This window comes from Paramisgurnus dabryanus, chromosome 19, assembly GCF_030506205.2.
Source record: "Paramisgurnus dabryanus chromosome 19, PD_genome_1.1, whole genome shotgun sequence".
Classification (NCBI taxonomy): domain Eukaryota; kingdom Metazoa; phylum Chordata; class Actinopteri; order Cypriniformes; family Cobitidae; genus Paramisgurnus; species Paramisgurnus dabryanus.
The window spans coordinates 31,461,070-31,480,513 of record NC_133355.1 but is presented as its reverse complement, the minus strand read 5'-3'; the positions used below and the strand labels follow the sequence as shown (position 1 = coordinate 31,480,513).

At 41.3% G+C, this 19,444-nt stretch overlaps 1 protein-coding gene across 3 annotated transcripts in view; it reads left to right on the top strand.

Annotated features, from left to right (window-relative positions):
- Nucleotides 1–19,444, top strand: part of tnxbb (tenascin XBb) — a 69,555-nt gene that overhangs the window by 20,249 nt on the left and 29,862 nt on the right. For all 3 annotated transcript variants that reach the window (XM_065290902.2, XM_065290900.2, XM_065290903.2), the window contains exons 5-6: nt 6,857–7,010; nt 15,855–16,133. In XM_065290902.2, coding sequence (XP_065146974.1) covers nt 6,857–7,010; nt 15,855–16,133 — 433 coding nt within the window. The remainder of the gene's footprint in view (nt 1–6,856; nt 7,011–15,854; nt 16,134–19,444) is intronic.

Here is a 19,444-nt window from a genome sequence, read left to right as displayed (position 1 = left end):
TATTGGCAACTAGTAATCATATTTTCTGTTCCATGAAACACATGTTAATGCTCAGTAGTACACATATATGGTTCTTTATATTTATATTTATAGAGCACATTTTACACAGTCACCAGACTGACCAAAGTGCTTTCCTGAGTTAAAAACAAGTCAAAACACAACGATAACACATCGCAACTCTTGTCAGTTTACAATACACAGTGGCGACTCATGTCAGCTGACAATACGCATACCTACACAAGTTAGTTGACAATACACATATAAACTCATGTCAGTTGACAATGCACATATCTACTCAATTAGTTAACAACGGCTAAAGAAAACAATTGGGTTTTTAATAAAGATTTTAAAATACTTAGGGAAGGAGCAGCTCTAATGTGTGTAGGAAGGCTATTCCACAATCTAGGACCTGTGACAGAAAAGGCTCTATCTCCTCTGTGTTTTAACCTTGTGGAGGGAATTATAAGCAAGTTTTGATTGCTGGGTCGTAATTCTCTAGAGGGGTTATGTGGGACGAGTAGTTCCAATAAGTAGTTTGGGGCCAGATTATGTAGACATTTGTAAACAAGTAAAATGATTTTGAAATTTATCCGTTATTGAATCGGTAGCCAATGAAGATCTCGTAGAAGAACGTGGTCGTATCTGTGGCCTTTTTGAGAAATTTGGCAGCAGCATTTTGTACTAATTGTAGAAAAGCTACTTGGGTTTTTGAAATAATAAAACATTACTTTAACATTCCTGGTGCATCCATCTTTTGTAACTGCACATTGATAAACAAACAAACAAACAAACAAACAAACAAACAAGAGGGCAGCACTCAGACTTTTTTACACCATATGTTGTAGCATTGAAACACTTTATACCCAAATGTCAAAGAAGTTACTCAAATCAATTAACAGCACTAATAAAGCCCCATTCTTACAGATCATTAACTAAAAAAGTTGGTTTAGGGTTAAGTTACTCTAACATTTTAATGTAACACTATAGTCATTATGGACTTTAGAAAAAATATTTGAGGATGAATGCGTAGTGCACAATAGGATCCTGTGCACAGCCTAAGCTTTTGTCCTTAATGGCATTTTTTCTTACATTATTTTTACACTTTTACACTTTTTTACACTTTTACTTGAGTAAAAAGCTTGAGTTCATACTTAAATTTCTACAAAAGTGTTTTTTAAACCCTAGTATTTATATTTCTACCTGAGTAATGAATTTTGCAAAATTACCTCAGCATTTTCAAAGGGACCTCAGCTTCATAATTTATTAACGATTTTGAATATAAAAATTTCTTAGATGCAGTAGCCAAATTTAAAGGGCACCAGTCATAAGAATTACATCTTTATAAAGTGTTAGAACACCAATATGTGTCCAGAGGGTGTGTGTAAACAACCAGTCTACATTAAAGACACATTCCTGTAAATGCTGGAGGAATGGAAAATTACCTAAGACCGAGCTGCTCTTGTCCTGACAGATGGCGCGAACATGGTGAAGAGATTTACGCTCGCTGATATTTCAGACCTTAGCTGCACAGCACATTCATTGCAGCTGGTGGTGAATGATGGTTTGGCCAGACAAAGAGCTGTGATAGATGTGATTGTCATGCTAAAGAAATGTGTCACTCACTTCCAACATTCCTTCTTGGACAAGCAGCGTTTAAGAAACTTCCAAAGGGACCTTGGCCTAACACAGCACCATTTAATCTGAGCAGTCCCAACAAGGTGGAAATCAACACACCACATGCTGCAAAGGCATTGGAACAATCTACTCTGGGGAACACAGCAGATTTTACTTGCCCAGCTGCTCACCAGTGGGACATTGTGCCAACTTTGGATGAAACATTCATCCCCATTGAAAAAGTCACACTAGAGGTGAGCTACAGTAATGCTTCTGTGTCCAGCATCATTCCCTGTGTGACAGTGCTCAAGATGCTACTTGAAGATGAAGGGCCATCAACACAGGGCATCAGAAGGTAAAGAGGGAGAGACTAATCAAACGAACTTGAAGAAATAAAATTTGTGGTCGTTTTAGATCCATGTTATAAGAGTCATGGATTCTCTTCTGCCTCTACACTAAACCAGGCCAAAGAATCACTTTAAAATGATTTAGAAGAAGCAGAGAGAGCCAATCTGAGAGTCCACTGCACAAGACCAACCCCCTAAAAGGCAAAGTAGAGAAGAGACACCCTACCATAGCAGAATGCACAAGATCTTTAGTTCTCTTTCCGGCCACCACATTTGGCTAAGGACAGCATTAAAGATGAGTTACATCAGAACCTCAAAGTGCCACTGTGTTGGTGGAGAGCAATTGAAGGGCGTTTCAAGCTACTTGCCAAAAAAGCAACAAAAAAAAATTACTCGATCTGTAATAATCGGTATTGACAACGGCCCTGATAAACACATATCAACCTCTATCCAAAACCCCTGTTTAGAAATACATGGATGAAGATTCTAGCCTCTAAATCATCACTCAACCACTTTTTCCAAATTAAGGAGTTGATTTACAGCTGTCGAAGTACCTTGGAAACTCATTGAGTGGTCCTCCACACTCACTCATCTCTCTTGGATGCTCAAACACAAAATAAGATGTGGAGAGAGAGGGAGAACACAGTAATTGTGATAGCAGTAACCTGTGTGCGGCTGCCATGAGGAGTGAGGAAAACATAATTGAAAAAACAAATGGCAACGAAGCGAGATCGCATTTTAAACCTGCCAACATGAATCTGGATAGTCTTCAGGGCAACTCAATTTAAACTCTGATTCTAAGCCAATGTTAGCCACTCTAAAATTAGTAAGTCTGTATCAAACTATCAAAGATATTTTTCCGAAGTTTTATTTTGAAAAAAAATGTATTCAAAAATAATAATTAACGCAAAATGCAGGAATTTCGATAAAAAGAATGACGAGTTTTTGAAGCATTTAATTTGTCTGCACATGCGTGGTAATCGCCAGTGGAGTACAAAAATTTTAAACCGGGCATTGGGTCAAAATTGGACGAGCCCAGCCAGTTAGGTTATAATTTAACCCTTGCTAGGTTGTTTAAAACCATGTTTGTGTCAAATATACAAACGTTTTGGGTTAACTGTAATCCAGCTGCTGGGTTAGTCACTTTTTAACCTAATGCTGAGATGAACATAACCCCGGGTTAAGCATTGGGTCAAAATATACAGCGTAGAAGCTCATAAAAGGTATTTTCACTGATGTTTTAATTTGTTTGCTAGCCAGTATAAGTGCATTCACGTCTACAAAATATAAGGAAACATGCCCTCATATATTAGCTAATATTAGTTATCCTAAGTTTATAATTCAAAATTGCTTGCTCATGCTTTGCAAATTGAGGCAAAGGCGTTTTTAGTTTACCCCCATAAATGACACATTTCAGATACAGTGTCTATATTTTTCTGCCTTTTTCTAGTTAACAGTAATACTGGCTGTGCCCTGTGAATGATAAAATACTAACAGTAAAGTTTTCGAATATGCCATTGAGAAATTTGCCATTCATAAAACTCACAAACTTTGTAAACACTGCCATCGTAAACACACGCATGTAGTATACATAAACTTTGACTACACACACATGTATAATTCATGATACATAAAATAAATAATAGTAGTGAATAAATAGAGGAGTCCCTAAACTTATATTAAGAATTTTGGCATTCTGGTATGCTCATCAATTAATGTATGTAAAATGGGGTAATTGTGTGTCTGCCCCTTTCAGTGTATGTAATGGGGTCAGACAGGGAAGTATTTTGTCCCCTTTTCTTTTTAATGTTTATATGGATGAATTGTCAAAACGGCTAAATGATTGTACAACAGGCTGCGTTGTTGGTAATACTATTATCAACCATTTAATGTACGCAGATGATCTGGTGATTTTTTGTCCATATAGTGCTGGTCTTCAACAGTTACTGAGTACTTGTTCTCAGTATGGTTCTGATTTTGATATTATATATAATGCCAAAAAGAGTAATATTATGATTGTCAGGAGTAGGGAGGACAGGAAACTGACATTTCCTGACTTCTTTCTATCTGGAAATGCCCTAAAAGTATGTAATGAGGTTAAATATTTAGGGCACTATATAACTGATGACCTATCTGATGATAGGGATATCTACAGACAGTGTTGTGCACTTTATGCTCAGGCGAATACTTTGATCCGTAAGTTTGCTATGTGCTCAGAATCTGTGAAGACCACACTTTTTAGAGTGTATTGTACCCCTATGTATACTGCCCATTTGTGGCGACATTACACGAAAAGAAGCATGCAGAGGCTAAATGTTGCATATAATGACGGAATGCGTTTACTGATGAAGGTTCCACGATGGAACAGTGCAAGTCAAATGTTTGTCAGTGCTGGTGTGCCAACCTGTGCTGCTGTAATACGAAATCTTATGCATAAATGTATATGTAGATTATTGGACTCTTCTAGCAGTATCATTTTATTACTGACGAACCTGGCACAGAGTTCAGTCAGGTTTTTTTCAAGGATGTGGAATCATTGGCGTTTTAGTTTATATGTACATGAGTAAGTGTAACTGTATGTGTCTATGTGTGTATATTTGTTGTTGTTGTTGTTTTATGGACCAAGACAGAGTGTCCTTAATAAAAGATTATTAATTATTAATTATACCTTTAAAGCTGTTTAAGAGTTTTGGTCACCATTACTACTACTGTGTAATTGTTTTTTTTTTGTTTTTTTAAGTTAAGATTAGTCGAAAGTCATAAAAGCTTGAAACCAAATGGGAGATTAATATATGTTTATGAATTCACAACTGAGGACTAAACCCTAGAACCACCCATTCACATGCTACTTTAGGGTAATTTGATAGCCTGTTTCTGGGTTATTGTCTAGTAAAAGACACATGCGCCCAATATGTTGTGGGATGGATGACGTAGGAGATATCAATGAGAGACTGGTTTATACTCATCAGATGTTTTTGTGATGTTGCCGAAATTACTAAAATATGTAGACAACTCTAAAACACTTATTTTTGCATGCAACAGTATTCACTACAAACTAGTCCTCATTCAGACAACTTCTACAAGGCTTAAATATCCACAGAGTAAAATAGTTTTCACACAGAGACATTGCTGAGAGTGAAAATTTCTACGAAACTAGAAGAGTTATAACATAATATGGATAACCAGCTTTTGTCCAAAAGACTGTGAATGTTCATGGTAATTTTTTAGTTCAAGCTGTTATGCTGCTTATAAATAACATTTTTTATTTAAAACTATTTTTCCCAGTGGCCTCAGACATTTGAACCCCACTGTGCATATGCCTGTTTTTGTATCTCTTTATGTGGTTATTCAGAAAAGGTAGGTACTTTATTTTGGAGTCTTCGTTTCGATAGCAACAGCAAGAACAGTCCACATTTGTGACTAAATGAAGATCAGCAACGACACCTCCAACAGTTTATTTTTTAGCTTGTTGTTCAAACAATGTTAAAACGTCATGCAAATCTTCTTAACTCTTACTTAGCTATTTCATCTACTTGAGTAGATGAAAGGTGTGAGCTTAATGGTTAGAGAGTTGGATTTGTAAAGTGAAAATTGCAAGTTCGATTTTCAGTGCCCTCAGGAAATTCCCACAATTGTGCCGAAGGTGCCATCGTGAATGGTTGCCCACTGCCCCAGGGTGTGTGTTCACTAATCATTGCATGGGTTCAATTTAGAAATCCAAATATGGCTCACGTGAAACTTTCATGTGCTCACGAGAAACCTTCATGTGCAAAATATTTTTTTAAAGGTTTAGTTTCCCGTGCGCACATGAAACTTTCGCTTTCACATGCGCATACGATAGTTTCACGTGCGCATGCAAAACTAAACTTTATTTAATTTTTTCTCCATGTCCCCTCAGGGGCTCCGTAGCAATCATGTCACTTCATTTCAAATTCAAAGTAGTTCAAAAGATACAATGATCAAATTTAAAGGTAAATTGTTAAAGGTAATAAACTGGTTATGCACATGAAACTGAAAAGCGAAAATATGAATAAAAATTAGAAATAACTCAGATGTACAAATTGTACAAATATTTCGGAATAATGTCAATGTTTCACAAAGGACAAATTACAACATGAACACTGAAAAAAACATGGAGTTGCCACTGACAGCAAATAGGACAGGAAAGGCACATTTTTCTGCACAAAGCATGAATGGGTGGGAGTGGGGAAGATGAAAGCAGAAAGGAAACTAGGGAGAGGTCATTAGGCAGATGCTTGTTGCCATGGTCTGTGTAAATATGGTCAAAAACATCCCAGCAGCCAAAGAGATGACATCACAGAGCAGCTGCTGTGACCCACTCTGGAAAGAGGAGAATAACAATAATAGAAATGATACATAATTCTCCAACTCCAATAACAAATACATGCAGAATGAGACTATAATAAATTGCATAGCTGAGTTGCTGAGATAGAAAGGGTCTAGCTGGGCCTAATTACATTTATTATAATAAACATTATAATACTAAAATTTTATGTCTGGAGATCTGCAACAAATTGAAATCAATTCACACATATTACATTTATGCATATGGCAGAAGCTTTAATCTAAAGTGACTTACAGTCACATTCAGAGTTTATATTTTATCAGTATGAGTGTTCCGTGGAATCAAACTCATGTGTCTTTCGTAAATCCAGACAGTTGTTATTTAATGCCAAAATTATGATTTGCAAGCTGTTAGTAAATCTGCCCCTATATCTGCTATTTAAAAAAAATAATCATATGTATATACTTTACATTTCGCCATCACTTTTGCTAAAAAAATATCATGTTTATACATTATTTAATGTATTGAATGTATTTAATGTATTCATATTTTGAAAAATGTAATGTTCAAAACTCTTCTATCCCCATAGAAAGACACAAATCAGAAAATATCCTCTAAGATCAATGGTAGACTGACCACTTACACTCAGACTGGCCTGACTGCTGGACAGAAGTACATGGTCAGCATAACTGGAGCAAAAGAGGGCATGATGGGAGCAGAAAGCACAGCAGAATTCACCACCTGTGAGTATAAATAACCAGGGGACTCATGTAAAAAAATGTAATTGATTTCCACAGTGTGCATAAGCACAAAAGGCAGATATTGTGGGGTTTTTTGTGAAAAATTGTATTTCGCCCACCTTGAAAAACCATATATGGGGCTTACCATATACTGTATGGGGCCAAGTTTAAAAAAAATCAGGATACACAGATTAATGTAAGTGCAAATACATACACCAAAGTTTATTGACACAAAACTCAAGACAAAGAGAGCACATGGCATCTAGAAGCAAACAAGAGCCATGTGCTTCCAAAACAGAAGACAAAGGCTGCATTTACACTGCATGTTTGAAATGACTCAAATACGATTTTTTTTCTTTCATCTGGCACAGATCGGATATGACCCACAAATGTTTAAGCAGGTTTCAGGCATCATTTATATGTGAAATAAATACAAAATATAAATCGGATAAATGCATTCATGCTGCAATGTAAGCGGACAGATTAGATATTCCAGTGTCAAGATGTGTTCAATGTCATTGAGAAAGCAACATTGGGAAATGTTGTCAACTCAGGTGGACACCACCTACGATCACATTATTCTTTTTAGCAGTCTCCGCTTAGTGGATTACTACTGAAGTTTCATGTCTTGTTACAGATAAAGTGGTATAATCTTGTATTTAAATATTGTATAATATGTGACTTTTACTTTCACAAGTAAACAACATGATGATTTCTTTAATCATAGCTCCTAAATGATGGTCCTTTATCGTACAGTGAGGATGTATTGTATCGTAAAGAAAGGCGTTGTTACTGTTTTGTCACCAAAGAAAGCCTGCAATTATTCTCTGGCAGTGTCATAAATTTAGCATGATCTTACGACCTACACAGAGTAACCAATGAAAATGTAACATAAAATAATAACTCCTTGAAGAACAATAGGGTCCCAGTGGCGGAGCCAGAGGGGTAATTGGGGTGGCAATTGCCACCCCAGACGAAGTCCTTGCCACCCCTGTTGCCACCCCGCTGAAAACATTACACTGTTTGATTTTTACGAACATTTCTCAAATCTCCCAGCGGACGTGAATGCGCTGCTACACTTTTCATTAGGCTTATTCGACTTCATGCGGCGCCGCAAGAACCGACAGCCGGTGACGTCAAAGTTCCACGAGAGCGACTTAAAAGCAAACCGCTCTCGCGGTACGTGCTTAGCATTAATACTTCAATGAGCATTACTAGTCTTGTGAAACTGACTAATACTGTCACGCCTGCGTGAAGATGCTTAAAACAATAAAAAACATGTCGTAAGCAAATGTTCAGCAACAATCACAGACATTAGGTAGGCTTATTCATATTGGCACGTGTAATGCAGCATATTGAACTTAATAAAACCACCACAGAGATAGTACAGGGATGTAAACAGCGCACTTTTCGACGCCTCAAGCTTTTTTCACGTCAGTTTGGGCGACTTGGGTCTGAGAGGGTTGGATTATAATTTTTAACAAAGTCATCTGAAGCCATTCTATAGCTTAATGTGAGGGACAGAAGTCTATTTACATCATTACATTAAAGTTTACGGAAACTCGTTCCTTCCTCCCTTAACATAACATGTCTAGACCTCTTTAAGCAATTTTCCTTGTGTACTTATGGTAAATAAAAACAAGCAAATTGTTACAAATTTTGGTTTCTTCATGAGGTGTGTAACCAAGTTTTCCTTTAGGGACAGCAGAATGAAGAGAAAAAGCAATATTACAAACTTCTTTCTAAAGAAGCAAAAGTCAGGTGCAAATCAGGGCCAAACAGATCACAGTTGTTCTATTTATGCTGTATACTTAATACATATAGGCTATAATTGTGTACATTTAGGAAAATAAACTACTTTAATTTAATCTATATACATTTTGTGGAAAATAATTTATTTTTAGTGTAATTGAACACTTTGTATATTGACCCCCCAAAATAATACCTTGCCACCCCTTTGCCACCCCAGTTTTAGAAGTCTAGCTCCACCACAGTAGGGTCCTCACACCCTGGTGTGCTCGGGCCCTAATTACTTTTTTTTTGATCAAGTAAAAGTTAAATACTGCATAAACTCTATGTAAAGTACTGCTCTTTTCCCATGCCATGACCAGGTCCATATTGCCCCTTTTCAGCGCTGTCTCTTCTTTTTCAATGCTCATAAAAGCACAACTGGCAATGGGCAATTCATCTTGCTGTGTTTGTTTACGACTGCACCCTGATGATGTTTACTTACTTGCATTGTGGCTTACAACCAGTAGTTTACATCATCGTAGAGTCTACAGACATGTCCTACCCAAGTATATTAGATACATGACACACGGTATGATCTGTAATGATCTTATAAAATTGCACAGTTTGTAGCAGGCTTAAACAGGCATGCAACACAGGGTTGCCACAGGACCTTGGCAGTTAAAGGATGTTTTATAGAAATTTTTGCTGCAAAATAAAAAAATAAAACATACAAATCTTACAGTTTTCATTCAACACCGTCCTTCAATACAATAGTACTTTTCATAAAGTTGAAAATACCACAGGAGTTATCTTTAGTAGTGATGGGAAGTTCAGATCATTTTTCTGATTCTGATCTTATGAGGTTATGCAGCACATAGCGGATATAGATATGATTTGTTCATCTCTCAAGTCTTTGGGTCTGAATCGTTTGGTCTATTGTCATGTAATGTCACTGGATACAGAAATTTGTTAATAACTGCAAACCTTATAAACAATAATTACTACTAATATAAATTCAATGTACAATTATTTAATAATAGAGATGCCTGTGTAACATGTCAGGATCCCATCACCATCATCAGTCACTCCTCCCAGTCGTTCACTCTCCCCTGAGTTCTAATCCCCATTACCTGTGTCTCATCACCATATTCCTTTATAACCCTCTCATTCCCTCTCACCTATCGTCTGGTCTCATCATAAATGGATACTCAGACTCACCCGTGCTACTCACCACAAACTTACCTGTTGTCGTCTTCTGTACCCTCCGAGAATCCTCCAATCACCATCTGCAAAGAGACATTATTATTATTCAGCTAAGTGCTCTTCAGAACTTCCAGTTCCCTTTCAATACGGTTCACTTCGCATTGCGTCAGTTTGCTGACGCTATGGGGGGAAACTCCTGTTTACTCCGTGATTGAAGCCTATTGGTTAACGTCTGTAGAAAATACAGACCAATGACGTTTGAGCCCGCGCGGGGGCGTGGCACACGTCCCTATATAAGCCGGTGCAATACGTCAATAGCTCATTACTTTTCTCCTTCGGCGCGAACCTTCTCGCTGCTCCGAAGAAGAAGCCCTTACTCGCCGTCGATCCAAGCACTGCAGCGGACTACAACACACCAGCGTGTTCCCCTGCCGCTTTCCGGTGAGCCTAAAAGAGAGTATCTAAAAGAGCAGAAGCGCGTTGAGATAATGTCGCTTCGGCATTGCGGCTCCTGCCGAGCCCCTTTGCCTGTGGAGGATTTCCACAAGGAGTGCGTCATCTGTCTGGGTCCTGCCCACGCCGAGGCCGTACTCGCCGAGGCGGGCTGCGCCCACTGCGAGCTCCTTCCTATCGCGGTGCTGCGCTCCCGCCTCGAGATCTTTAAACGGAAGGCTTCCCGTGCTCTCCCGCCTAAACAGCAGCGGAGCCGTGAAGCTGGAAGACGCCCTGAGACCGAGTCCACGCCGGCTCATCCCCCGCGTGCTCTGTCTCCCCGCCGTCACCCTGTCACCTTCGCCCATGAAGACCTGCGCCCCCTGCCGAGTGCTAGCGGCATGGTTTCCTTTGGGTCCGGTGACAACTTGGAAGTGATGTCATCCTCTGAGGAGTTAGAGGATTGGGCGGCTTCGGATGACGACGCCCACGCAGCCGCCGCTGATGAACCTACCGAGTCGCGTCCTCACGACTCTGAGCTCATCCGCATCTTGACGCAAGCTACGGCGGAGCTCAACATCAAGTGGTCGCCGCCGTCAGAGCCTCAACTCAGCCGGTTGGACGAGTGGTTTCTGCAGCCCGGGCGCCGTCAATCGTCCCGCCAACGGCCGGCGCCGTTTTTCCCTGAGGTTCACCAGGAGCTCACCAAATCTTGGCGTGCTCCCCACTCCACCCGAGCTCAGAGCGCCGTCTCCCACGTCCTCTCCGTAGTGGACGGCGCCGACGAACAAGGCTACTCCAAGATGCCGCCGCTCGAGGAAACTGTCGCCGCCCATCTCTGCCCGTCTTCAGCCGGCGGATGGAGGGCGAAGTTGAACCATCCATCAAAGCCCTGTCGCCTGACATCGACCCTGGCGTCAAAATCTTACGCCGCTGACGGCCACGCTGCATCCGCTCTCCATACGATGGCGGTGCTGCAGGTATACCAGGCAAAGCTCCTCCGTGACATGGACGAGACAGGTCCGGACCCGTCGACCTTTCAGAACCTACGCAGCGCGACTGATCTGGCCCTTCGCGCCACTAAAGTCGCCACTCCGTCCTCGGATTACGCTGGACCCGACGCCGGCGCCGCCTCCCTGAAGAGAGTCTGAGGAGGAAAAGAGGCTCTGGTCCCGCTTCGGCCGGCCCGCCCTCGAAAGTTCTGCGTGTTTCAGTCCCCTCGGGCGCTGGACACACCCTCGCTGTAACAGCGAAACACAAATTTTTACCTTTTCACAAAAAGAGCAAATTTCCTCCTCTGTACACACAAACACACACACACGGCTTAACGTCCATAAGCATATCGACGCTCGCCGTCAAATTTCACGTTTGGCAATCCACCCCCGGTTATTCACTCCAATTCGCCCGGAGACCACCCCGGTTTCGCGGCGTTCTCTACACCACTGTCCCAGACGATCGTATGCAGATCCTCAGGGAAGAGGTGCGTTCTTTATTACTAAAAGACGCGATAGAGACGGTCCCGGCGGATCAAAGCGAATCAGGCTTTTACAGTCGTTATTTTCTCGTTCCAAAGAAAGACGGCGGCCTCAGACCGATATTGGATCTACGCGTTTTGAATCGCGCTCTTGCCAAACGGCCGTTCAAAATGCTTACAGCCAGACGAATCATGGCGTTAATTCGACCGGGCGATTGGTTCATATCAGTGGATCTGAAAGACGCTTACTTTCACATTCCGATAGCGCCACGTCACAGGCCGTTCCTAAGATTCGCGCTCGACGGGACAGCATACCAGTACAAAGTTCTGCCCTTCGGATTATCTCTGGCACCACGCACATTTACCAAATGTGCGGATGCGGCTCTCGCCCCTCTCAGACAGAGCGGCATCCGCATATTGAATTACCTCGACGATTGGCTTATTCTAGCACAGTCAGAGAGGGAAATTACTGCGCACAAGACCGTTGTACTCCAGCATTTGGAGAATTTGGGGTTCAAAATCAACCTCCAGAAGAGTTTGCTCACCCCCACGCAGCGAATCGCGTTCTTAGGCACGACGCTTGACTCATTAAAGATGCGGGCATGGCTTACACAGGAACGCGCGCTCACGGTCAGACGCGAGGCGGCATCGTTCAAAGCGGGTTCACATCTCCCTCTCAAACGATTCCAAAAAATGTTGGGTCTGATGGCAGCAGCATCCCCACTAATACCGTTGGGAATGCTGTTCATGAGGCCGCTTCAGTTTTGGTTGAAAGCGAAAGTTCCGCCCCGTGCTTGGTTGTCGGGCCGCTTATTAATCAAAATCACGTACAGCTGCGTGAAAGCGCTTTCGATATGGACATCCCCTCACCTTTTCCTCTCGGGCACGGAGCTCGGCTCCGTGAGCAGGAGGAAAGTGGTGACTACGGATGCGTCTGCGACGGGTTGGGGCGCTCACTGCGACGGCGAGCTCGCCTTCGGTGCGTGGAACAACCAGTTGTCTCAGCTACATATCAACCACCTCGAGATGTGGGCGGTTATCTTGGCGCTACGACACTTTCGACCGAAACTCCAACATCAACACGTTCTAGTGCGGTCGGACAGTATGACGGTGGTTTCGTTCATAAACCACCAAGGAGGGCTGAGATCTCGCTCCCTATCCAGGCTGGCGAAACGGCTTTTATTATGGGCTCACGCGAACGTACGTTCGTTAAAAGCGACTCACGTACCGGGTGTAGCCAATACGGGTGCAGACATTCTCTCGCGCAACGGTCCGCCGCCGGGAGAATGGAGACTGCATCCTCAGACGGTCGAGAGAATATGGACCGTCTTCGGCCGGGCGGAGATCGATCTGTTTGCATCAGACGAGAACGCGCATTGCCCGATCTTCTTCTCGAGACATCACGATGCCCTGTCGCAAGCATGGCCGGCGTGTCTTCTGTATGCTTTTCCTCCGGTGGCCCTGTTACCACAGGTCCTTCAGAGGATAAGAGAGACGAAATGCGCGATAATACTGGTCGCCCCGTTTTGGCACAATCAACCATGGCTCCCCGACCTATGACAGCTGAAAACATCAGCACCATGGCCAGTACCGCTGAGGAAAGACCTCCTATCTCAGGCGAGAGGGACGATATGGCATCCACAGCCGGAGCTATGGAATCTACACGTTTGGTCTCTGAACGGCAACCATCACGCCTTTCAGGACGAGTGTTAAATACTCTAACTGAAGCTAGGGCCCCATCTACCAGGCGCCTTTACGCTCAAAAGTGGTCTATTTTTTCTGATTGGTGCACGACGAAAGACTTAAACCCAAACACCTGTGAAGTGGAGCATATTCTCTCCTTTCTGCAGGAAATGCTGGACAGCGGTCGCGCGCCCTCGACGCTTAAAGTGTATGTGGCGGCGATAACGGCGAATCACGCCCTTATCGCCGGTCGCACCGTGGGAAAACATGATCTCATCATTAAATTCCTCAGAGGCGCTCGCAGACTAAACCCACCGCGACCTAACACGGTCCCGTCTTGGGATCTGTCCACGGTCCTGAAAGCGCTGCGCGGTCCCCCTTTCGAGCCCCTCGAACAGGCTGACCTGCGCGCTCTCTCGTTTAAAACCGCTCTCCTCCTGGCGTTGGCATCGGTTAAACGAGTGGGCGATTTACACGCGTTTTCAATTGACCCGTCGTGTCTGGAATTCGGTCCTAACGATAGCAAAGTGATCCTTAGACCGAGAGCGGGATACATTCCTAAAGTTTTGACCACGCCATTTAGAGTTCAGGTGGTTTCACTTCTCGCCCTTCCGACGGCGGACGGCGAACAAAACCCGAACACGCTCTGCCCCGTCAGAGCGTTAAGAATATACACGGACCGTTCTGCCTCATACCGCAAGTCAGATCAGCTGTTCGTAAGCTTCGCGCAACATTCCTTAGGTATGCCGCTCACTAAACAGAGGCTATCTAAATGGATCGTCGAAGCCATTGCTTTGGCTTACGCCTCCCTGAATGAACATTGTCCAGTTGGTTTAAAAGCTCACTCCACGAGGGGGATGGCTTCATCTTGGGCTTGGTCTACGGGGATTTCTATCGTTGACATTTGTAACGCGGCCGGCTGGTCCTCGCCGTCTACGTTTGTCAGATTTTATAGCCTGGATGTCCCTGCCTTACAAGCACAGGTCTTATCGGCTTAATGATTCACGCGACTGCGTTTCTGTATGCCTTCACGGTGCGTTGCTAGCTCACCGTCATGGCTACCTATTAATAATTCACGCACAGCTCGCGGCGCGCTCAGGGAACCCGCCGTCTCGTGCTCTATTGTATATGCATCATGGTGCGTTTAGAAACTTCACTGTATGCGTATTACTGTCTCATATATGGTGCTTACACTTGCGCTCGCTAGAGCTATGTATATGCTGGGTTAGGGCCACATGCAGTGTCTCTCCGGTAAGGGCACCTCAGTCCGTTGTGTATGCACGGCGGGATGGGATTACGTTCCCCCATAGCGTCAGCAAACTGACGCAATGCGAAGTGAACCGTATTGAAAGGGAACGCTTAGGTTACTCACGTAACCCCGGTTCCCTGAAATAACGGGAACGAAGCATTGCGTCGCTGGCCGTGCTACAAACGTCTACGCAGCGAGTGTTATTCGGCTGCGCGCTTCAGTCGAATAATAATGAGCTATTGACGTATTGCACCGGCTTATATAGGGACGTGTGCCACGCCCCCGCGCGGGCTCAAACGTCATTGGTCTGTATTTTCTACAGACGTTAACCAATAGGCTTCAATCACGGAGTAAACAGGAGTTTCTCCCCATAGCGTCAGCAAACTGACGCAATGCTTCGTTCCCGTTATTTCAGGGAACCGGGGTTACGTGAGTAACCTAAGCGTTATCCCTCTACTTCCAGTTATACTGACATGGGAAGCGTGTTCACGTGACAAATAAATGAACGACTCGGGGGAACCAAAGACTCGAGATTAACTAATCATTTCTCTTTCTGGTAAAGATAGCATAGCCCATTGGGTTGTCACATGTTACAGGAACGAACGACTTGGAGGACCCGAAGACTTAAGATTAACTAGTAATTTCTCTTTCCGGTACATACAACCTAGCATACTCAAAGGGTTGTCACTTGTAAAGGAACAAATGACTTGGAGAACCCAAAAACTCGACAGTGGAACTAATCAATTCTCTTTCCAGCACAGCACCAATAGATGTTGCACATGCGTGGTCAACACAAAATGAACAAACCACTCTCCGAGACGACTTGTTACTCCCGAGTCTTACTAAATTTTTTTTCAAAATGAACGAATCGTTCATAAATGACCCATCACTAATCTTTAGGCTACTTTACACAACATCAGCTGCATATTTTTCCATGCAGTAGTAGTTGTACTATATTTTCATCATCAGACTCAAATCATACTCTTAGATCAGGTTCCAGGACTGTGGTACAATTTGTTTGTGTTATCTCCATTTTATTGATGTTTAAATAATGTATTCATCAATTCCTGTGCAGTGATCTCCAGACCCAAAGACTTACAGATTGTGAAGACATCAACTAAATCAATCATTGTCAAATGGGTAAAAGCACAGGGAGAGATTGACAGGTACGTCCTCTCCGTTACACCCAATGAGACATCATGCAGACTTCCAGAGGTCTCCAGAGACTACCTGCCCCCAGAAAGGCGCATAGCCCAAATTGTTGGCTTGGAACCAGGTTGCTTATATGACATCTCATTAGTGGCGGAAAAAGATGGCATCAAGAGCCTTCCGGCAAGCATACAGGCAACAACTGGTGAGTTCTTAGAAAGATTAACTACATATATACATTCATATTTTATTGCCCAATGACACAATCTAAGCTTTTTCAAACAGCTCCCAAGATGATGTGTAACTTGGCACTGTGTAAATAATTAATATGCTTTATTTGAGAGATTAACTTTTATTTTGTTGCATCTTAACAAAAGAAGCACCTTATACTTGTCAACAGTAATTGCACAATATCTTAAACCCCTTTGAAATGTGCTATAAAAAGATGTACACTTCCCAATATTTGAGCAACCCAAAGTCCTATTTTTCCCTGTAGTTATAAGGGATTATACCACACTAATTGTGACATTTATATTTCAATGGTCCAAGCAACACAACATTTCTAAGGTACTAATAAGAACGTTTTAGGTGCAAATGTATACTTTTGAAAGGGTTCCACCTCAGTGACAGCGAGGGACTTTTTTGACCATTTCTTCTGACAGTGTAGGGGTATAGTGTTATTTTTTTTAGCTTGTTATCATAAATAATCTACTCAGTAGGGAGTCTGTTATAGATTCTTGGCGCGGTCATCACTAGACTTTGAGCATGCAAGTATTTGTTGGACGTTGCTGTGGGGAGTGAGTGGGGAGCAGATCATCAATATGATCCTTGGCTTTGTCCATTTATGCTTTTCACTAGAGAGAAAGGTCACACAGTGACATACCAGTTTCGCAATGGTCACAACGCTCCACGTGATATGAATTCGCAGGTCAGAGTTCACCAGACTTGAACTTTGCTATGCAGCGACCTGCAAAATATCATAGCAAGAGCTTGCACTTCCGGTCTGACTTATTCACATACACATGAATGCAAGTCAATGAAATTTTATTTATCCTTTATTTTTCCAGGAAAAATCCCATTGAGATAAAAAATCTCTTCTGCCAGGGAGTCCTGGCCAAAATGGCAGCACACAAAGTTTTACATAAAAGTATTTCAGACAGACAATACAAACAAAAAAAGAAAGAAAAGTCCAGCGCTCAGAGCTTCAATTCTTAAAAATAAAATATATAAAAGTTAAGTAAAACACGAACATGATTCTTTCAGGTAAGAGTTCAAAAGGTTTTTAAAAATATTTAAAGATGGGAGCACATCCAGCATCAAAATACTCTGCATTTCATTCCATAATCTAGGTGCATAAGAAGAAAAGGCAGTTTTGCCGAACTCTGAGTAAGATCTAGGTACAGTTAAGAGTAATTTAAAAGATGATCTAGTGTTATAATTACCAGAACAATAAGATAAGAGACTACAGATATAAAAAGGCAAATGACCTTTTAAAGCTTTTACAATAAACTGCAACATATGCATTTTTCTCCTCTGATACAAGGAGAACCAACCAACCAAGTCAAACAAGGTACAATGATGGGTACGTGTAGGAGCATTTGTCACAAATCGTATTGCAGCATGGTATATGGATAATTTCACTGGTACTTGTACCATGTGACAATAAAGTGCTTGATTGATTGATTGATTGATATACTATCTAATTTTTTTAGTGAAGATAAATTAGCATGCATATAAATCACATCACCATAGTCCAACACAGAAAGAAAACAACTTTGAATAATTCTCTTTTTTGCCTCAAATGGAAGACATTTCTTTAAACGAAAGAGAAACCCCAATTTGGGTCTGAGCTTTTTTGAAAGATTTTCGATATGAATATTAAAACCTAACCTTTCATCAAGCCATATGCCCAGATATTTATAGGTATGTACTCTTTCTATACAATACCCTTCCAAAGTTGAAATTGGTGGAATCAAAAATTTGTTACGAGAGCGAGTAAAGAGCATGTATTTAGTTTTCTTAATATTTAAAACCAGTTTTAAATTTAACAATGAAGATTGCAATATCTGGAAGGAATCTTGTAATAGCTCTACGGCTTTTTCCATGGACTTTGCTGCCGCATAAATAATTGTGTCATCAGCATATAAATGCAGTTTAGCTGTAGTTATCTCATTACCTAAATCATTTATATAAATTGAAAATAAAATTGGTGCTAAAATTGATCCCTGAGGGACACCTTTCTTAATTTCAAGTTTTTTTGAGGTAAAATTTTCAACTGAGACACACTGCGTTCTTTCAGATAAATAATTGTAAAACCAATTTATACTCATTTTACTAAAACCTAAGCAGCTGAGTCTGTTCAACAAAATATTGTGATCTACAGAATCGAAAGCTTTAGAAAGATCAACAAATAAAGCAGCACATTGATTTTTATTGTCCAATGATGTAATAATATCATTTGTGACGAGTGTTGCCGCTGTTACAGTACTATGGGCTGACCTAAAACCTGATTGAAACTCATTTAAAATATTATTTTCTGTTAGAAAATGCTTAATCTGATCATTTACAAGGGACTCAAAAACTTTTGCCATAACTGATAACCTCGAAATAGGACGATAGTTATCTAAATCATAGGGGTCCCCCCCTTTTAACAAAGGAAGGACCATGGCTGATTTCCATGCATACGGTATTACATTTGAATTTAAGCTTAAGTTAAAAATAGAAGTGATAGGTTCTGCTATAAGATCTGCCGCAATTTTTAAAAAATAAGGCTCTATATTATCAGGCCCTGATGCCTTTTTACAATCTAAATTTTGTAAGGCTTTATGAACTTGTGGGACTAAAATAGGATTAAATGTAAAAGGCTGAATAGAATGGCATGTTTCAGCTTCAACATTCTCTTTTCTTATACCGTTCGTTACATGAGGATCCGGGGCTGAGCCCGCAGCAATGAAATAATTATTAAAAACCTCAACAATATTTTCTTTCCCTTTTATAATTTTTTCCTTTACTTTTAAATAATCAGGTAAACTCATAGAAGGTTTTGAACCAGAAGCTGATTTAAACAGCTTCTAAAATTTAGAGGGATCATTCAAATTTTCATTTATCGCATTTAAGTAATAATCACATTTAGCTTTTTTTTACCAAATTTGTGCAATTATTTCTTAGTGTCCTGTAATGTACCCAATCCAGATGGTTATTTGTTTTCTTTGCTTTAACCCATGCAGCATCACGATCCTTGATGCGCGAAGAAATTAATTCCGTAAACCAGGGATTATCTCTCCCTCTCACTCTAAATTTTTTAAAAGGAGCATGTTTATCACATACACTTAAAAAAAAAAAAAAATGAAAAGTCTAGTGTAACCGGCCCTTAAGGGTTGTAAAGATTGTAAAGAGCCCAATCACAGAGTTTTTATTAAAGGAGAAGGAGATTGGTTGGAAGTTATTTCTTTTTCATTTCTCTGCTGTTTATTTTAAATAATCTTTTCTTTCTCTTACAGTGACTCACAGTGACTT